The following is a 22194-nucleotide window of genomic DNA, read 5'->3' on the forward strand; positions in this document are numbered from 1 at the left end:
TTTTCAAGGATTCCTCTGAGGCACAGTACAAACAAAATATGTATTAGTTGCTATTTATCCTTGAGTTAGCTCATCAGCAAGTGAAATCTATGAATCTCAAGAATGAGAATCTAGAAATGCTGTTAAGTCAGAAACATTAACTTTAGCAAGAGTTACTGTTTTGTTGTTTCTTTTCTTTCTTTTTGGCAGCAGCAGAAATCGAACTTAAGGCTTCACACATGCTAGGCAATTGCCCTACTATGGAGCTGCTCCCCCAGAACTCTGGATATTGGTTCTTAAATCCATCTCACATTTTTTTCTTGAAAATTTAACTTTATTAGAGAAACTGGCCCATGTGTGAAAATTTTAAAATCACTCTATTTACCCAAACTCACTAACAATAAGATTCCAGGAGCAAAATAACAATGGGCAGTAAATGCTTGCACTTAACATTCCTAATTCTGGGACAAAAGCTTAAGGCCCATGCTGATGTACCTGTAAACCCCTCTGTTAAACAACAAAAGTGCACTCTCACATGCAATGCATTGTTTGCACACTCATGTACACATACAAAAGCTGGGTGACCTGTCTTAGAAACATGTTTATAATGAATATATACATTATGAAATAAAATCTGAATAAAAATTTTATTCCAACATGTCTCTAATTTAAATCATGTTTCTTAAAGTTTTTATCACAATAGAGATTAACATGTTTATTCATTCATGCAGCCAGCGCCTACTGTCAACTTCATCAAATTCCGAAAAAGCAGAACCAGCTTATTCACACATTGGAAAGAACCTGCCACCATCCCACATTCATTGCCTGTGTTTTTCCCTTTTAACAGCAAAGTTGTGGTGAGATTGTGAAAAGGTATAACTAACAGGCTTCTACATGTAATACCATTTCTTCAAGTATTCAGAGAGCAGTACATCTGTCTGCATATGCATTAGAAAATGTGAAATCCTTGTGACATTATTTCTACTATAGGAGACTGGCTTCCGGGGAGAGAATAATACAGCTGTATATGACAAGGATTTACAGCATTCTAGAATTTGCACAAATCTTCCATGTTAGTAAATGACTTAAAAAAGTGCACTCTGCTCCTCTCAGCTGTCAGGCACGAGATTTCAATCTACAAATTCAATCTACAAATAAATAAAGCATAAACTCGATGTGTGTAGTGCAAATGCTAAGTAAACAGAATGACATGGGATAAACTTATAGTTGCTGCCTAGTGAATGCCTCAGCAGGGAGAACCTGATTTTCTGGTGGCTGTGACTTGCATCCCTGCTCTAAAGGAATATTGTCACTCTTCCATCTCAGCGGTGCTCATGGAAAAGTCTGCTGAGTTGGCACTGCAGGAGGAAAACAGAAACTCTTCTGCACAAACAGGGACAATTTTTGTCAGGTCTGTGTATCATCGTGGTCTGACTTGGTACCAAGACCTCAGGCCTCTGCAGACAAAGCAGGTACCAAGAAAGAGAGCCTCAGTGTTCGACTTTAAACAAATAAACTCTTGGCATCTATGTGCTATTGATTGTGCGGCCTAAACAATAAAGGGGATGAAAAAGATGGTGCTTTAGGTTAAAACTGTGGAACTCTAACACCTGAACACTCAAAATTTATAGTGTGGAAAAGCTTTCAAACAGATACAATAAACATTCAAGCTATGGCTCTGTTTGCAAAGGTCATCTGAGTAACATGTACTTTGAACAAAAGTCAGAGTTTTATTGCTTTGTCTTAGTTATGCACTGACCACGGTGTTACTTATTAAAACAAAATCGAAAAACTATAAAATTCTTCTAGAGGAAAATTATTGGTAGGTAGAAAATTAAAGTAAAATGTGACAACAGATTTATATATTTCCTTAATTATATGTTTTGCCCTGAAAATTGTCATAGCCCTAAGAACATGGAAGTAAAAGGAAAAAAATTTAAAAATGAAAAGTACAAAAAGCTGTGTCATTTCTCTTTTTGTTTCCTTCCTCTGCATTCAGTGTTGAGGGAAAAGTGTTCTTCACCATAATGTTCTGAGTTCACACATGGGAAATGCTAGGAGAGAAACATTTTGGTCCTAACTTTTTACCTCATTCTTGAATGTTGTACCCTAACAATATGCAGCTAACTACAATACTCCAAATTAGGAGATATACACATACACACACACACACACACACACACACACACACAAACATAATCAAGAGAAAAGAAACCATTGCTTACCTGTCACAAACACACATCAAGGTTTAAAACTAAGGTCTGACACAGTTGCTTAATTGATTTAAATAATAAAGGCTTCTGAAAGATTCAGTGCCAAAACTCTGCATCAGTATTTGAATAAAATAATTTTGAATTTTAGGTTTGTGCTCTTTACAGCTATCTTAATTCCACAGAATTTCATTAGTAAGATCCGATAAGGGTGCATTAGACTTGTTTACTGACATTTTATTCTTAGTAGCTGTTAGACTAAATTATTGTGATAAAAATTCAATGGCTGAACATAGATGTTTCCATCACCTGGGCTTCTGGTGTATTTCACTTTCTTCTCATGCTTAGTATCCCATTTCTTTTGCATTTGCCATTCAGGATTCCATTGTGATAGTGTCCATTAATTATGCTATGCTTATTTCTAGACCACAGGCCTCTGATTTTTCTGTAGATAAATTTTGTGACCCAGCACAAGAGGAAGTAAACCAAGGCAGCACCGAGGAAGAGCACACAGGTGATGTTCAGCAGGAAATACTGACAGAAGGAGATCTGGTGCACAGTGGCCTGCAGGTGGTGCGCTCCGTTGTGGCGAAGCATGTGGTCTATCCAGCAGACTCATCTTCCACTCAGGCAATATCCCCATGCCTTTAGCCTGCACCTGGGCCATGGTATCACAATGGTCTCTGAAGAGTGGGATTTCCACTACAGGTACACCATGATACAGCATTTCAAAAGTACTGTTCAGACCTTCATGGCTCAGGAAGGCTTGAGCCCCCAAGTGGCCATTCTGTGGTAAACACTCTATGAGTTTCATGTTGTTTCCTAGATTCTTTGGTTTGGTTCCAGAAAACCTCCAAATCACTTTTTGGGGCAATCTCCCCAGAGCTTCTGCCAGTTTATAAGCACTGTCTTCTGAGAGGTACTTGACTCTGGCTCCGAAGGACACCAGGATGAAACCATGCTCACTATGCCCTTCACCCACCTCTGGAGGTCTTCTGGCAGTGGGCTGGCTGTTTTGGTCAGGATCCCTCCTTCATAAACACCTTGGGCAGTGTAGGTCTTGGAAACTCCAGCGCCACATCCGTGCACAAAACCACAGGCTGGAGCCGTGGATCAGGTCGTACACGGACTTCTCCGGCACTAGGCTGGACTTCTGCATTGTCCTTTCATATTTGGGAAGAACCAGAAAGCTGACTCCTATTCTTGAAATGAGGTAAACGCTCATATTTTTCATCCTTTGCAGGGAATTTATGAGGTCTGTGAGGAGTGAGTAAAACTCTGGGACATGTGCTAAAGGGGCAGGAGTCCCCACCTCAGCAGGATGCCAAAGGCTAGTTGAAAGCACAGCATATTTAACCCCTATGAGATGAGCTATTACAAATCCACACATGTCATCCGGGTCCACTAGCAGCATGTCAAATTTCTCTTTTTTCAGATTCTGGGTTAGGGCTTGATTGCCAACAATCATGTCACAGTTCTTAGTGTAATGATCCAGTATGCCAAACAGTTTGATTGCTGTCAATCTCCCAGAGAAAATACTGTGCACTCTGGACTTCATGGAAATGTTTGAGGCTGTGCTGTTGAAGATCCGTGGGTAGCGCTGGAGGCTGTAGCGATAAAACGGGGTGATATCTCTGCCTTCTGAGAAGAGGAACACTGCGGTGGCCTCTCTCGTGCAACGCTGTGGCCAGCGTCTTGAAAATGTACATCGGGCTTTCAAACACGAATGGGAGGACAATGATGACTTTGGCAGCCCTGGCTATCCCAACAGCACTCCGCAGGAGCATGAAACGCAGAGTGTAAGACTTCGTCCATCTCACATTTAACCAATGCTTCCACTCAGGACACTTGCCTCCTAAAAGCTGGATGTTCTGTTTAGATTAACATCCTATCATTCAAGTTTTCCCAACGGTTTAAGGTAGCCTTCTGGGTGGAATCATTCAATCAGTGCAACCAACACTGCACGGAAGTCTTCTGGGTGCCAGATATTAAGGATAATGACCTTGGAAAAGATATCAGGAAAGAGCTGGCACTATCCCTCAGGTTCCCCAGGTATTACCAAAGAGTTCAAGAAACGTGAAAAGCAACTCAGTTAAGTGGGAAGACCTCTGCAGTCAGGCAAGCTGGGTTTATATCTACACTCCATTGTATGTGACCTTAGGCAAGTCACTTGATCTCTCTGAGATATCTTAATCTTTACACTAAGGTGAATACTACCTATGTTATGGAGAGATGAGATAAATAATATACGAGAAGCACTCAACATAGTACTCACTATATGCTAATCCAGTTTTCACACTGTAAAAACCAGCTATGCACAGAATGGCTTGCTCACAAACTAAAGGAAGTTGTAATACAGTCTTAGAGCCAAAGAAAATTCACAAGGCAGAGATAAAGTGCTATGACAACTTAGTAATAAGTTAGATGCCACAATATAAAATTTGCTTATTGAATTAATTTTAATTTAGAAAACAGTAAATGACCTTGATAAACATTTATTTAAACAAAGTTCATGAAAAGTCTGTTTTATTTTACCATAGAAAATGTTGTTCTAAAAAGATTCTTTGACCCTGGGTCCATACTCATACTGTAAAAAAGTTTTTGGTGTTTTTGTAGAAATATATGTGAGTTTTAGTAGTTTGATGAATGGTAACTAGCACAAATTTACGGGAGCAGCACTTAAAAGGTTATAATTGTTCATCTAAATAGTAGGTGAAATTTATAAACCTTAGAATTTTGAGATGCTTTCAAATATAAAAGCTATATTTCTTAAATGGTTTGACTATCAATTTTTAATATTCAAACAAATCACTATGACTCATAACTTTAAAAAAATCTATATAACTGTTTTCATTGTTTTGCATAGATTATTGTCTTTAGAATTATTTTGCTGCACTATTTTACCTTACAGAAAGTATGGTAAAAGGTTGTCCCACCAATCATACTGTTTTTGATTATTTAAGTAGCTAATGTATGACACAAATCTTTCAACTAGCACTTCCTGAAATTGAGACACGCAGCTTCATTCCTTGCTCTAAACACTAGTGGCTTTGTAATTTATTTTAAGTCTATGAGTTTTATATAAAGGGATAAAGAATTTGGATTATCTTTTGATATTATTGAGTCAGCAGATAAGTACTTCTAGTTAAAATATTTTCTCCCAATTATAAATATACAGAATTTTTATCAAAAAATACTAACTAAAAGCACCAAATTCCAAAGTTTTTTTTCTCCATAAAGTGCTATCCAACGTATTACCTTCTGTCTCTGTTGTATGCCATTTTAGTGCCAGCAACCCCATTTCCCTAGCACTGAAGATTATGTCTTCAGGATAATGATCAATGTTGTACAAGGGAGCTCTCCACCACAGTGAAATGTTGCATGCTCTCCAATACAGGCACCCGGAGTTAGATGTTGATACCAATAGAGTTAGTGTGGCTGATGAGCTTAAGTTTTAATTTTATTTAATTTTGACTAAGTAGCCGCATACAGCTATTAACACAGGTGTAGAAGCGTGTTGAAATAGATGGCACAGAGAACAAGTATGGTTCCCACATCCTGATGCCCCATTTCTTTCTCAAACTATTCAGTTCTTACCCTTGGTAGGATTCAAATCCAGTCTCATTTCTTACCTGAAGCTGTTACTGACCACACTTGCCTACATGGACTTCTTTCTTCTCTGAACTACTATAGACTTCATATATACAGAAAATCAGGAATTTAGTGTTGATCATACCTTGTGATTTAATTTTTAAATGTTTTAGCACTTAAATTACAAGCTGTGGTACCATCTTCTATTCACTGAAAACTTGTAATGATATTTTTACATGTATCTTACTTAATCTTCATAATAGGCCTGTAAGTACAAATTAAAATTTCCATTTTACCTTGGATGAAACTGCCTCAAAGAGATGAAGTAGCTTATCAACATTAAACAGCTAGTGAGTAGTATAGCTATAATGTAAACCAGAATAGGAGGCTTAAATGAGACACCTTGTTTTTGAACTGATTATTGGAAGCCATTAATAAACCTAAGATTGCTTCAGAAAACTACTTTGTAATAATCACACTTTGGTGGAAATACATGATTATGATTCCATTCCAATTACAAGAGTATTTTCCTTAGAGTGAAGCACCATTCCATAGTTCTTCCTCAGTTATAGGGCAGGCACATCCTTTGCTTAAAGACCAGCTGCTCCCTCTACAGAGAGTCTGTGGGAATACCATACATAAAAAGCATTTTAAAATGAAAATGTATTTCTTACAAAGGAAGAAATGTAGTATGGTGGTAACCAAGGGGAGCATTTCCTGTTTCTTTTCCAGAAATTTAGCAGGATTGGGTTGCTATTTCAAAAAACCTCATAACCAATATATTTGACCTACAAGTAAGACATATGTGTTAGTCTCCATAAGTAGGGATTTTGACAACAGATATAACTTTCTAACTCCAGTAAAACCTTGGTTTGTGAGAGTAATTCGTTCTGCTCATAAACCAAAGCACTTGTATATAAAAATGGCAAGGCAAACAGAGAGCCAGTCGTGATCATGTGACATTTGGTGTGAAGTACTACTTGTATTGCAAGACATCACTCATTTATCAAGTTAAAATTTGTTAGAAATGTTTGCTCATCTTGCAGAACACTTGCAGACCAAGTTACTCATAATCCAGGGTTTAACTGTACTTTCCTGTTTCTGATAATGGAGGCATGTCAATGCCATTGCATATTAATACAGAAATTACTTTAAGTTATTTTATTTGCATTCATAGAGTTACCACTATTTTGAGTGTTTCTATTTAATTGTGAGGTGGGTATATTATGTATGAATCCCATTTCAGGAAAGTAAAGACTGTTTTAGAAACATAGTCACAAAAGGTAGCATTTAGTTGGACAGGGTCCAAAATACTAAATTTGGGGGTGATGAAAAACTGCTTTTCTTTTAAATAGAAAACAAATATGTGGACACTTTCCAGACAAATATAAATATGCTCGTGGACAGGAGAAATGGGATGAGGCAGAGAATGTGTGCCAACTTAACATTAAATAAAGATGATATTATGCTCTCATTTTAAGGAAGTGACTTCACATTTTGTTCAGAGAGCACAGATTCCTGAGTCAAACTTTCTGGGTTCAAATGATCAGTCTATCATTTTCTAAGCCATTCTGGGAAAGTAACTCAGTCTCTCCTTGCCTCAGTTTCACAGTGAGTAAAATGAAAGTTACAATGCCATTGCTTCGCAGAATTCTTATAGGAACTAAGTGATATACTACATGGGATGGTATTTATAACAGTGGCTCGTATAGCAGAAGCACAAAATAAGTAAAAGCTGTCATTAGCTATAACTAGAAATTATCTTTCTGAAAAAAGAAAAACTTAAAGTTCTGCTAAGCTCTTTGCCTACTGAGAAATCACTTCCTGAAAGACCTGTAATTCATTAATATGGTAAAGGATAGCTTCACGTTTTTTGTGGACATTTTCTGTAGAACTAATTAAGAAAGACCTGGTCATCTTTTAGATAATGCAGCTTACATTCAGTTGCCAAATGTCCTGTCATGTCCCCACCCACCACATGAGGCAGGATGCCACCAACCTCCAGCAGCAAACTTCCATTTCCAAGCATGCTCCACACCTTGGGTCCCCCCAGGACAGGGAACACTTGTGACTATCAAAGGACTGACCTATCAGGAAATAGGTCACCATCTCAGAGAAGAGGCAAGGTTGCCTGGAAAAGGTGGATGCTTCATGGAAAAACAATGGATGGGTCAATTGTTCTAGCCCCAAGAAAAGCCCACAGCTGGTGCATGCAAATTAAAACCAAACCAAACCAAACCCAACCAAAGCAGTATGGGGCTTTATCCAGAGAGTGACTTCTTCATAGAGTTAAAGAAGAAATCTAGTGCAGTATTCACCATGCTGCCAGAGAGAGTTTAAACAGGTGCCATTTGGGGCAGGGGTTGATCATGAAGGACTGGGTCACAGAACGCCTACACTAAAGCTTCACTCCAGGGCTGAAGTGTTACCCTACCACTGTGACTGAGTGAGAAATAGCCAAAGGAGACAGAGTGGGAAAGAGTGCTAGCTAGACATAGATCCCCCTGTCAGATCTTTTGAGGGTAAATTTCATTTATCCAGGAATTGCCAACTTATATAAGTAAAAAATTAGAGCTATATTTGAAAGGAGAATAAAATCATTTTATTAGAAAGAGCAGAGAAGTGAGGAGATAGCTACTTTTCTGGAGTAAGTTAGGGTGCTTAGAGCCAGTGCTTACGGGTCTTTGTTCTTAATCCCTTTTATTATATGGTGAAAAACAGACTCTCCCCTCGGAAATTTGTTAAAACTTGATTGGCTATTTTAGGCTCTGAGACCCCTGATAGCGCCACGGACGCTCTCTACTGCCTATGTGCAAATTCTTGGATAAACTCATTTGACACTCTTTGTGCTGCCAAAGGTGCTATCTCTAAAACTTAGGGTGGGCCTTATAAGCAATTAGTAAAAGGGTACACGGAAATTTTAGTGCAGCAATGTGGTAAGGATGTGTGTGAGTGTACGTTTTATATTCCAAGTGAGTTTTCTGTAATACAGCCCTCCCCTTTGTCTCCGTTATACTTACCTGGAGGTGGAGAGGATGGAACTGGGAGCCTTGGCACAGAGAGGGGCCGAGCTGTGTGTTGGTTCTCCCTGCTTCTCTTAATTGCTCTCTCAAAGATTCAACTCTTTTTAGTCAGGGTTTTCCAGAAACCTCACCAGGGCTCTTACCTTTCCTTGCCTGTCCCCCATGTTTCTCTACATTCCCACACCCCCTGAGAAGTTCAGGCTCAGTCCAGGAAAGACAGAGGGCCTGCATCTGGTGGTGGGGAGCTAGGCTCAGCAAGGCTGGCTTTCAGAGAGGGCTGGATCTGAAGGTGATGGCGCTGAGTCCGGAGGAATGCTTGTGAGCCTGCCTGGCAGCCTACACCCAGAGGAAGCCAGCGGTCTGGTTGCTTTCCAGTTCACGAATGTGAGTGGGGACGAGCCTTGGCTTGGACAGTTACAACAGACTGGGGTTTATAAGCAGAGGACCTTTGAGTAGAGGAGTCACCTCACAAACTCACAAGCTGTAAAACTGCCTGGGGAGGGCTGTGACTTGCTGGACTCCAAAGACTCTGGAAGTAAACCAATTATCCGGGAACACGTAAGACTTTTATTTCTTTCTTCTTTTGACTAAAATTTTTTTTCCCTCTATTGATTTTTTTGGTGGACTTTGGATTTTCATCTCCCATGTTCTTTTCTCTCTTTTTTAAAAAAATTAATCCTTGTTTATTTGTTTCATTAATTCCTTTATTCTCTTTTGTCCTCTCTTAATTTGTTCCCTTTTTATTTTTTATTCTTTTCCATTAATTTAGTCTCTATTTTTTATATTTCTCCTTGTTGTTTTTTTTTGTCACTTTTATCTAATCTATTAGTAATACTACCATCTACCTATTAGTAATACTAATAATTTCCTTTTGCTCCTTAATTCAGGTTCCCAGTTCCCACTACCTCTATGCTTACAAGCATGCCCCTTAAGTTTTAAGAATCTATAGATAGTTAAAAATATCTTACTATGGTTGAAAACTGTTCTATTGTTTATAGAGATAAAACTTTTATTTGAGTACATATTTACTGGAGATTAATATTTGGTTGGCCCTAGTATTTACACTATAATTACAGATTTCTTTTCTATGGCTGAGAGTGGTACATTATTAGTTCTTAGGGTATGCCAGTATCTAGTTTGTATTTGACACTATTTTTTATTTTACTACTTTAGCCAAGCTGACATAGTTGCTGCTATGAACTTGTTTTCTCTGCATGCCAATATGTAGATTGTCTTGCTGTCCATTGTTGAAGAATTGGGTAGCAGGTCTATAAAATAAATAGTGTCATAAATAAATGGATGTGGTTGGATCTGGGGACAGAGGCAAAGGCCAATAGCTAGTGATGCCCAGAGAACAACTTTGATAAGTAGACATTAACTAAAAAGGTCTTTATACTAGCAACAGAGCTACCCATTATAATCAATCTGCAAGCCTCAACACAGGAAACAAGCAAACAAATAAAAAATAGAAGCAGCAGAAAATGAAGGAAAAATGCTTTCAAAATTCTCAATTCCCTCAAAGCCAATCTAGGGGAGATCAAGGGGGGGAGGGTGGAATCAAAGGCTGCACAGATGAAATACCTGAAAGGATAACAATAGAAGTAATAAAATGGATCAACAAGATGTTTAGTCAACTCAAAGAAGATATAATTAAACAGGCAGTGATCCTAGTGAAGGAAATGATCAGTGAGTCTAGAGAATACACTAATAAAAAACTAGCAGAGCTAAAAGAAGACATGCATGAATGCCCAGGACAGAAAAGGATGAGTCCATAAAAAAGTTTCAAAGAAAAATAAGGGAGATTAAAAATTCTATTGAAAATATGGATAGTAAAATTGACCAATGTGGGTACAGAATGTCAGAGCTAGAAGACAGGGCTGTGGTTGGCAATCAATTAGTGAGTGACACCTTAAAAACAACAAGAGAACATGAAAATGGAACCAACAGCTGCTAGATGATATAAAGAAGACTACTTTAAGAATAAATGGAATTAATGAAAAATCAGAAGACAACACAAAGGGTATGAGGAAGGAAAGTATAAAGATCAGAGCAGAAATTGATGAAATGGAGAAAAAAATCCCCCCCAAAACAAGAAAAAAGTTACAGAGAATCAATGAATTGAAGACATGGCTCTGCAAAAGAGTAAATAAAACAGAGTAACCCATAGCCAATCTTAACCAAAAAGGAAAGAAACAAATCAATGCAATTAGAAATGAAAAAAGTGAAAACACAATGGACACTGCTGAAGTCCAGAATATGATTACCCACTACTTCACAAACTTGCACATCAATATATTGGTGAATGTATAAGGGGAGGAAAGATTCCTAGATACATGTGAATTACCAAAACTGCACCAAAAATACTTAAAAATCCTGAATAATCCAATAACAGCCAATAAAATTGAAGCAGAAATGAAAAACCTACCAACTGAAAGGGAAGGCATACTCCCAAAGTCATTTGTGAAGTCATTACCCTGGTTCCAAAACAAGATGACGATCCAACTAAAAAAGAGAACTACAGGTCAATCCCTCTATTGAACATAGGTGAAGAAATCCTCAACCAGATATTGGCAAACAGAATGCAAAAAACAGAATGCCAGAAAAGATGATTGGGTCCCGCAACCCAATGATGCAAGGATGGTTGAATATACACGAATCAATACATATTATTCATCACATAAACAGAAGCAAGGAGAAAAGTCACATGATTTTCTTCACAGATGCAAAAAGAAAACCTGCCTTTGACATAATCCAACATCCATTCATGATTAAAACCCTGAAGAAGGTACAGAAAGCGCAGGACTTTATTTCAATCTGATAAAAGCTATTTATTACAAACCCACTGCCAACATTATATTAAATGGGGAAAAAACTGAAAAGATGTCCACCATTACCACTCCTGTTTAACATAGTCCTCCAAACATTAGCCAGACCAATAAGACAAGAGAAGGGACAAAAAAGTGGGGAGACACACATAGGAAAGGAAAAAGTCAAAGTACCATTATTTGCACATGACATGATCCTCTACTCAGAAGACCAAAAATTCCACCAAAAGTCTCCTAGAATTCAACAAGGAGGCAGGATACAAAGTCAACACACAAAAATCAATAGCATTTTATACACTAATAATAAATTTACTGAAAAAGAAATTAGAAAGAACAACATCAATCACAGTAGTCAAAATGGGTATACTTCCAAAACTGATATATACATTTATTGCAATCCCAATAAAAATACCAGCAGCATTCTTCACAGATCTAGAGAAAACAATATAAAAATTTATATTGAAACAGAAGAGAACAATCAGACTATCAAAAGCAGTTCTCACTAACAATAGCAAAGTGGGAGGCAGCACAATCCTAGATTTGAAGTTATAATGAAAAGCTACTGTGATAAGAACAGCATGGTACTGGCACAAAAAACAGACATGTGGATCAGTGGAACAGAATAGAGGATGCCAAAACAGCCTCAGCCATTCAACTATTTGAAACTTCAATGAAGGGGCCAAAAACATACACTGAAGGAAAGATGGCTGTCTTGGTTACTCTCATTGCTGAAACAAATACCTGACACCCACAATTAAGGAAGGAAAGATTTATTTAGTGTACAGTTTGTGGAGGTTTCAGTCCATACTTGGCTGTTTCCAAGGCAAGGTGGCACATGGCAGAGGGCAACAGTTCATGGTGGCAGAGGCAACAAGACCAAAAGGGAGTAGCAGCAGCAAGCAAGACTCCTTCCCACCTTTATACTGTATGCAGGCTATCCACTCTGCTACACCCAGGGCAGGGCGGGTGTAGCACTCACACCCATAATCCCATTGGATCATGAGTCAATCAAAAACTCTAGAAGCCCACCCCATGACTGCACAAGGCTTTGGGGGGACACCTAGACACAAACCATAACAATGGCCTCTTTAACAAATGGTGCTGGGAAAACTGGCTATCCACATTTGAAAGATTGAATTTAGATCCATATCTCCCACTGTGCATTAAACTAGAATCAAAATGGATCAAAGATTGAAGCAGTAAAACAGAAATACTTAATTTGCTGGAGTGTAAAATAGGTAAAACTCTGGAAGATATAGGTGTAGGCAATAACTTGCTGAATAGAACCCCAGTGGCATAAGAAATAATACTTAGAATCAACAAACAGGATTATATTAAATTAAAAAGCTTCTGCACAGCAAAGGAAAAAACCAACAGAATGAGGAGACAACCTATAGAATGGGAAAAAATTTCTGCCAACTACTCCTCTGATAGAGGACTAATATATAGAATATATAAAGAACTCAAAACATTTAGATGTCCCCAAATAAAAGACCAAGTCAAAAATGGGTCCTGAAATGAATAGACACATCTCAGAAGTACAAATTGCCAATGTATACATGAAAAAATGTTCAACATCGCTGGTCATTTAAGAAATCCAAATTAAAACAATCCTGAGTTTCCATCTTACTCTAGAAAGAATGGCCATCATCAAAAAATCAAGTAATAACAAATGTTGGTGAGGCAAGCAGGGAAAAAGGAGCCCTTCTACACTGTTAGTGGCAGTGTAAACTAGTAAAACCACTATGAAGATAAATATGGAGATTTCTCACGAAGAAAAATAGAAATTCCATTGAACCTATCTATTCCCTTGCTAGGCATCTTCCCTGAAGAGTTAAAGTCATCATACTAGAGTGATACATGCATACCCATATTTATAGTGGCACAATTTATAAAAACTAAATCTTGAAAACAACCTATATGCCCACCAACAGATGAACAAAGAAAATGTGGTATTTATACACAGTGGAGTATTACAGTGCCATAAAGAAAGATAAACTTGAGACATTTGTAGGTAAATGGATGTACTTTGAGACAATAATGTTAAGTGAAATAAATCAGAGACACAGCTTTAAATATCACAGGATTTCTCTCATATGAGAAACTCAAAATATAAAGAAAGAACAAAAAAGTAGAATATAAAGTAGGGAGAGGCTATGGCTTGTGTCTAGATGTCCCCTTGAAAGCCTTAAGTATTCATAGGTGGGACTGTTTCAGAGGTAGCTGGATCTAGAGTGTGTGATGCTCAGATTAAGGGTATGTGATTAGTAAATTAGTTAACTGTTGGGAGTGGCTGAAGCCGAAATCTGGTTATGTGTGTGAGGGCAAGACAGAGCCAGAGTGCCAGAAGCAGTCAAGCTACCTCAGTCTTGAGAAAAACATCCTGCCTGGAAAATTTCAGTCATCATTTGCTAGGCAACTTGTGTCTCCTGATACTAACCTTGCAAAGGTATAAATAAATGCCCCTACTGTTGTTAGTCAGTCCTCTTGCCCATTAGGTAAGAAGAGGCCACTCCAACTGACCCCAACTTTTGTCTCTTGTCTTTATTTTCTAAATCCCCTTACTGTTTTCTCCCAGGGACCACCGAGAGACAACCGAGTCCCTACCATCCGCTGATTGGTTTGACATAGTTCTAGGTAGGGTTGAGGGCATCCCACCCTGGGTGAGTGCCACCCACCCTAACTAAGCAGGTAGCCTGGATAAAAACATAAGAGGCAGAAGGAAAGCTGGTGTGTTTGCTTATTGCTTGTACCCTGCTTGCTTGGTGCCTTCTGTCTTCTGTCTGCCACGAACTGTTTCTCCTCTGCAATGTCCCTTTGTCTTGCCTCCTTGCCTTGGAACCAGCTGATTATGGACTGAAGCCTCTATAAACTGTGAGCCAAAATAAACCTTTCCTCCTTTAACTTTGGGTGTTGGGTATTTTTGTCTCAGCAATGAAAAAAAGTAACTAAGACAAAAGATGTTTTTCAAATTTAAAGGGGGTCAAGAAATGGAGGGAGGAGGGAGGGAAAGAATGGAAAAGGGATAAAAAAAGAGAATTGAACAAAAAATGGAGTTAGAGCATTTGCAAATGTAAAGCTGGGAGGGATGGGTTGACAGGGAAAGAAAGAATAGTCTGTGCCTGTACAAACTACCCACAGAAGATGTAACCACTAGGTACTATAAGCGTATACTAATAAAAAAGGAAAAATAGTTGTGTCATGTAACAATATATTCTATGTTCAAAAAATAAAAAGTTAGTTATGAAGCCTAGCCAAAATACTTTCCTCTTTCAAATAAAATATACTGTGTGTAAATACACTATTAGTTTTTCTAAGATCACTTAAAGTTTATTTTTATCCAATTCAACAAAGCCAAAATCCATGCTAAGTGAGTAAAGGGAAAAGCAGCAGTAACTGTGTTCCTAGCCCAAGATAATATTAGAGTGTTGGGATGATGAGGCTGATATTTATAAAACCATAACAGTCACTACAAGAAAGGGTATAACTAAGCAATAAATTACATGGGATAGCTCATAGAATCGTAGGAATTCTAGGAAGGAAGATTAATGAACTGTAAGGTTAAAAAATGTTCTCCAAAGGGAGAAAGAATTTAACAGTTACTATATGTAAGATTTTGGTTAAGTTAGTTAACCTCTTGGTATTACTGTTTCTTCTTTTATAAAATTTGACAACTAAGCGCAGGCAAAGTGCCCCCCATACTTTAAGGCAAAATAAGTTTGTGGTAGGTCCTAAAGAAGGGGACGCATCTGCCTAGAGAAAGAATGTCCCACAGAGGACACGTCTTAGATAAGAGACACAAGAGACTTTTAAGAACTAGAATATAAAAAAAAAAATTCCACATATAATAATCCTAATAACTATTATTTTCCTGTGGCAAAAACAAACCATATACATCTATTTTTTTCTTGTATGGCAAAATAACTCCCTAAGTAGATATGCCTTGGTAAAAATTGAAATTCTAGAATTATTTTCTAAGTAAAGATTCTTTTAAGAAAGATAGGACATGGAATATGTTTATCCACTTTTTCTTTTAAAATCTTTGCCTTTCCTTGATCCTCCTCCACCCAAGTACTTACCTAAAACGAAACCTAAAACTGGATTCTCTATCATCTATAAAGAAGAGTTATAACCAGAATCAAACCTGATTTTTAAGTAATTACAATTAGAAAAATTTTAATTTTTCCTCATTTTCTATATAGCTTAGTCAAATAATACATGTCACAGCCTTTCAAATGTATTGAAATGAAGAGAAGGAATAATTCTTCCAAAACATCTCAAAGCTAGCCAGGGTAGTTATATTTAGCGATGCCCCTATTATGTTGACTTATAAAACCTGTCAATGGAATCTTTTCTAACATTATTAGTAAGAGTATTGATACATGTATAGACATCATAATGATGACTTTGATAAATAAAGCCACATCTTCTGGAATGGTTAAAGTCTACAATTCCTATCCGCATAAACAAAACAAAACCAGAAAACATATCGTAGTAATAAAAGTCTCCACTTCAGGCTAAATTAAAACTTTCATAGACTGGTGCAACCACTTTGAAAATCAGTCTGGAGATCCCTCAGAAAATTAGGATTAGAGGTCCTCTTGGAGACCACTACAAAGTGGCTCTGAGCAGGTTTAATATTAACCAATTGGCTTTCCATGTTTACTTGTGAGTTGTCTGAAGCTTAGGGACCTTGTCTGAAGATAGGCAGTGTACTCATAGTAAGTAAACCTCTGCTAGTCACGCTGAGGCCTGTATTGGCCTCTGAAGCTGTGACACCTCAAAGGACAAGATAAGGCCACAGCTGAGGACTTCCGGCTCCAACACCAATTAACTGAAAGGAGACTGTAGCTGCAGGCATCTCACTCCTGCTGTGAAGGCCTTCCTGGAGATAACATAGTTCTCCTAAATTAACATAATGTATTACTTGGAAAAGTCCTGCCCAGATTTCTGCCTTTTCTTGAGTATCCTCCTCCTTTGTTTGTAAACCAAATAACTGCGGGGTGCCCAGAGAAGTCTTTGGCTAAACTCAGAGAAAATTGAAGCTGTTAGAGAGTTAGTCCATCCTGGAGCCCTGAAATCATTTCCATTGTCTCATTTATTTAAGCCTTCACTGTCCACCTGCTTGGGAGATTGCAAGCCTGATCAGCCTACAATAGCTAAAGGTTATTTAACCCAGTAAGGTCCCATTTAATCTATTTCCTTTCTGGGTATTTTCCCAGAAGAATTAAAAGCATCATACCACAGGGATATATGTGCACCCATGTTTATAGCAGCATAATTTGTCATAGCTAAATCTTGGAAACAACCCAAATGCCCATCAGCTGAGGAGTGGCTAAAAAAGATGTGGTATTTTTATACAGTGGAGTATTACTCAGCTATAAAGAAAAGTTTGAGGCTTTTATAGGTAAATGTATGCAACTACAGACCATACTCATATGTGAAATAAATCAGACTCGCATGTGTAAACATCGTATTGTCTCCCTAGTGTAAGAACTTCAAAGGGTAATTAAAATCTGAAAGGTACAATAGGTATTGTGAAAGGGAAAGAAATTGCTCAATAGCAAAGAACAACTGGGATGAAAGAAGAAAAGAAAGAAGGAGAAAAAATGTATGTATATATACACAAGATAGCTAAGATAGTTGTACTACTAATTTCTATTGGTTTATTGAAAGAGACAGTTAATGTTTAATTGTTTGATCAATGTTGCATTCCTATATCTGGTAATCTGAGTAACTACTTTGAAGATAATAATAAGTAATACAACAACCATTGTTGATTTCCTACCCTTGTGTTTTGAAATTCTGTATCATTTTTATATTTTTTGTTTGTTTTGTCTTTTTTTGTTATTTTGTCTTTGTTCTTATCTGTTTAAAATAAAAAAGATTAAAACTTTCACTTTCCAGATAGAAGGTGATTTAACAGCAATTAGAAAGAGGCAGGCCTTGTGGAAAGGTAATTATTCAGTCTTATCTATATGAAAAGTAATTCAAAGATCATAAGATCTATACATATTTCTTTTTTGTTTGTTTTTTGAAATAGGGTCTTGCTATACTGTTCAAGCTGGCCTTGAACTCACTATGTAGCCCAGGCTGGGCTTGAACTTGCTATTATCCTCCTGCCTCTAGGACTACATATCTGCACCATGCCTAGTCTATGCGTATTTCTTGCAGAGATAAATAAAAAAAGGTCTGGAATCCTTACTTTGGCTTTTCCGGAAAGGAGGGAAGAATTGGAAATGATGGTTTAAGGCTCTGCTTTATAAGCTCACCCAAATACAGTGTTTTTCCCAAAGCTTGTCACACAGTGTGACCACACAAATGTAAATTATTTGTAAAGACAAAATTATTTCTGTGGATCTCCTGTTTTTAGAAGCTTTGATATATATATATACACACTCCTCATTAGGACTTTGTTACCACATAAAGCAGCCCTCTGCCTTTCCAGTTGACAGGGAGGACAGCAAAGTAGTAATCCATATTCTCGTCTGTAAGCACCAGGTTGCAAGCAGAAGAAACTATTCTGCTTATTTCCTACTTTATTTAACACTTTCTGTAAGGTAATGTTGGAAGCTTTAGGTAAATATAATCACGACCAAGTTCTCTCGCAGCTCCATCTTCTCTAATTTCTTTTGGGGTACATTTGGGCTTTAATTTTATTTTTTCTGTTCATTTCTTAAATATGTTCCTGATTTTGTCATCCAAAGAGAGACTCAAAAAAAAACAAAAAACAAAAAAAAAACAAAAAACAAAAAAAAACAAAGAGAGACTCAAGCTGTGGTAATTCACAGCTTCTGTGAAAGGCCTAATGCAAAGAAGTTGTTGTCAGAAACAACCTGAGCCACTGCATAGATACCACCGAACTTACCCCAGGCTGTATGCATTTCATATTGCATCGCTAAGAATTTTAAAACAAATGTAATAGGCTAAAATGACAGAAATTTAATGTCTTATAGTTTTGGAGGTTAGACATCATAAAATTAAGGTTTTCCTTTGAGAGCTTTAAGGGTGAATCCACTTTCTTACTTTCCCAGCTTCTAGAGCCTGTCTTCGTCCCTAGGATTTTGGTTTTTTCCTCCAATTTCGAAGTTTAACACCTTTAACACCTAGAAGTTTAACACCTTCTCCCACCTTTCTCCTGCCCTCCTCTTCTCCCTTTTGCTGGGTCAGCCTGATCTAAACTCCAGGGAAACACGGATTTTTGCATGTGATATGATCCCTACAAGCTGCGGGCAGTTTATAGAAGCATTGCAAGCAGGTCATCACTGTTTTCAATGGGGCGACCTACATTTATTTACTTAAATACTACACAAGTACAGTTTCACCGGTTACATTGACAGAAGTAAAGCAGAATTCGCTGGTCTAATAGGCAACGAAGGAACCAATCCCAAAGGTCAGCCAGCTCTCCAAAGCCTGTGTTGACGTCATCGCCCCGGAGACGCTCGCGAGGGTTGCTGTGGTTGGCTCAGGCGGCGCTTCCCGGCCCGCGTGGTCTCCTGACGTTACCGCTCCAGAGAGCTCGCGAGACTGGCAGTGTTTCGGTCTTGCTCTCGAGCGCGTCTCTGAGAGGAAGAGAGGCCGTTTCCTGCTGCTAGCAAGCGTGGCCTGGACGAGGTCGAAGGGACCCCTCCCTCGCAGACCTCCAGCCTGAGCATCCCTGGCCAGCTCTCCGCGCGCCGGGAGATCCGGACCGCCGCCTGACGCTCCGCCGGGACCCCGAGGTGACGCAGGTGATGGCGGAGGCGGGTGAGGGGAGCCAGGAGTCGCCCCGGCTGTCGGAGGAGGCAGGCGTCCCCGGCGACCCCACGGACTGCGGCCGTGCTGCCTGGGCCCGAGTCGACGCGGGTCGTGGTCGCGCGGAGTCCCGGGCCCAGCAGAAGAAGGCGCTGCTTTCCACTGGGGGCTTAGCCATTGCCGCCGAGTTGGCGGCGGGGCTGGCGACCGACGGCCGCCCGAAAACCGGCGCTCCGGACGGGGCGGAAGCCCTCCAGACCCGCGCCGCAGAGAGGCGCGCGTCCGAGGGGACGGGCCGACCGAAGGGCGAGGGAGCGACGGCTGAGAAGTGCGCGGAGAGCCCCGGAGCAGTGGAAGAAGAGGCGGGGCCTGAAGTCGGGGTGGAGGAAGGGATGGAGCAGGAGGAGGGAGCCGAGGCGGCCGTAGTGGTGGAGGCGCCGGTGGGTGAAGAAAAGAAAATGGCGGAGGAAGACGGAAGCCCAGGAGAGGTGAAGGAGGCGGGACCCTGGGCCCTGAATATGGATCTGTACAGGGATCCTCTGGAGGCCATCCAGCTGGAACTGGACACTGTGAATGCCCAGGCGGACAGGGCCTTCCAACACCTGGAGCAGAAGTTCGGGCGGATGCATCGGCACTACCTGGAGCGAAGGAACTACATCATTCAGAGTATCCCGGGCTTCTGGATGACCGCTTTTAGGAACCACCCCCAGCTGTCCGCCATGGTCAGGGGACAAGATGCAGATATGTTAAGGTACGTGACCAATTTGGAGGTGAAGGAACTGAGACATCCTAGAACTGGCTGCAAGTTCAAATTCTTCTTTAGAAGAAACCCCTACTTCAGAAATAAGCTGATCGTCAAGGAATTTGAGGTCAGATCTTCCGGCCGAGTGGTGTCTCTTTCCACTCCAATCATATGGCGAAGGGGACACGAACCCCAGACCTTCATTCGCAGAAACCAAGACCTCATCTGCAGCTTCTTTACCTGGTTTTCAGACCACAGTCTTCCAGAGTCTGACAGAATTGCTGAGATTATCAAAGAGGATCTCTGGCCAGACCCACTGCAGTACTACCTGTTGCGTGAAGGAGTACGTAGAGCGAGGCGTCGACCCCTAAGAGAGCCAGTGGAGATCCCCAGGCCCTTCGGTTTCCAATCAGGTTAATCTCTACCTTTGGGAATTCTGCTGCACAAAGTCCCCTACCACCTCTTGCTGGACATACGCTTGGGCAAGAGCCATGGGTGGTATGACTTTATTTCTGTTTTTGTTTTTATTTTTTGGCTGAACTTTCTGTACCCTTCTCTCTGGATATTCAGTTCTTTCAGCTTCAAGATTGAGACTTCTACGGACATGCTCCTTAATACTTGGCGTTCATGTTCTTCTGTGTTAATATCCCATGATCCATGGCAATAGATCACACTACTTCTAAGACAAACCAGTGATGTTGTAGGTTGCACTACCTGATCTACACTGCATGGACCGTTTTTCCAAGGGCCTCTGATCTTTCTACCATTTGGGTTGGAGCACATTCTGTTCATACTGCTCTGCATCTGGCAGTTCAGGCACTCAGTCTGTGGATAATTGCTGAGCATTAATGTTGTCAAGGGAGATTAACAGTGGACCACTTTTTCTGTAATGTATGTTACTTTGTGACTCTTCCTGCTCCACTAGTTACCTTCTAATGTTGCCTACTATTAGCTATGCTCACTCCTTTGAGTGTTGCCAGCAGCTATGTCTCCACATTAACCTTTTTCTCCTATTTTAAAAACAAAAAACAAAAAAACTTTAAAAAAGATAATTCAGAAACGCCTGAAAAAGCAGGCTTTTATTTGTGTGAGCTCTTCACAGATCTGGTGGTAGAGAGATCTGATTGTCCCCTCTCCCAGCTTCATAATTCCCCACACTCTTTAACAAGTGTAGTGGGCTTAAAGGGAGATGTACTTGGAGAGAAAGGCAAAAATCTGCTTTATAATTGATAGGACAGTTAAACAGACCGTGAGAGGTGAGGGGAAACTGAACAAAAGGCTAGATGCAGAAATAAGGCAGGTAGAAATTGAGCTGATAATGAAGACTGGGCTGACAGAGCTATCAGTCTTATTCTGTCCATAGTAATGGGAGGAGACACTTTCTCAGGATAGAAACAGAAAAAATTGCAGGGATTTTGGATTGTTAAATAGGTTGTGTGGAAAAGGGTTCTTGAAAGGTACAGTGCAATTTTGAATGTTTTTTTTTATGTGACATGATGTATGTGGAAGGTTAATATTGTGTTATTTCATTAATACTTGTTATTTTCTGTTAATGATTACTGCGAAAATTGTATGGCTTTTTTTTTGTAAACTTTGGAACATTTGGTAGAATGACAATTGTACTTTCCTGTACAGTATTGAGACTTAAGTGAATATTCCTAAGAGTTTTCAACTTGTTCTTTTTTCCCTTAAGTTGTATTCATGGAAACATAGTTTGGATAACTTGGTCTTTATGAGACTTGTCAAGTTACTCCCTTCATGGAAAAATATCCGCAAAAAGTACGTGGCTTGATTTTTTTTTTTTTTTTTTTGGATAATTTGTTCTGGTAACAGCTTAGTAATGGATGTGTCTCTTTTCCTTCATTGCATTAATTACTTGTGAGATTGCTGTGTTAAATTTGAAATGTACCATATTTGTGTTTATGATAGAATAAAAGCATGTTACTGTGTTAGATTTCCTGCCTCCAAACACGCTTGAATGAAATGGTTCACACAGTTTGTTAGTAACAGATTTTGGACTCATTAACTACTTACCAGTCCAATTATTTAAATACAGGATGACCAAAAATTGCTTTTTTTTTTTTTTTTTT

General features: G+C 39.2%; 1 protein-coding gene and 1 pseudogene across 1 annotated transcript; one reads left to right on the forward strand and one right to left on the reverse strand.

Annotated features, from left to right (window-relative positions):
• Window positions 1-2442: 2442 nt before the first annotated feature.
• On the reverse strand, window positions 2443-8967 carry LOC102010942 (annotated as a pseudogene).
• Window positions 8968-9115: 148 nt separating this feature from the next.
• Window positions 9116-22058, forward strand: Tspyl1 (TSPY-like 1). The gene is made up of 3 exons (XM_013507351.1): window positions 9116-9187; window positions 18998-19129; window positions 19224-22058. The coding sequence occupies exons 1-3, from the start codon at window positions 9116-9118 to the stop codon at window positions 20520-20522; spliced, it is 1503 nt and encodes a 500-aa protein (XP_013362805.1). The 3' UTR covers window positions 20523-22058.
• Window positions 22059-22194: the final 136 nt, after the last annotated feature.

The sequence above is a fragment of the Chinchilla lanigera genome, unplaced genomic scaffold (genome assembly GCF_000276665.1).
Source record: "Chinchilla lanigera isolate Chin_1 unplaced genomic scaffold, ChiLan1.0 scaffold00125, whole genome shotgun sequence".
In the NCBI taxonomy this organism is placed as follows: Eukaryota; Metazoa; Chordata; class Mammalia; order Rodentia; family Chinchillidae; genus Chinchilla; species Chinchilla lanigera.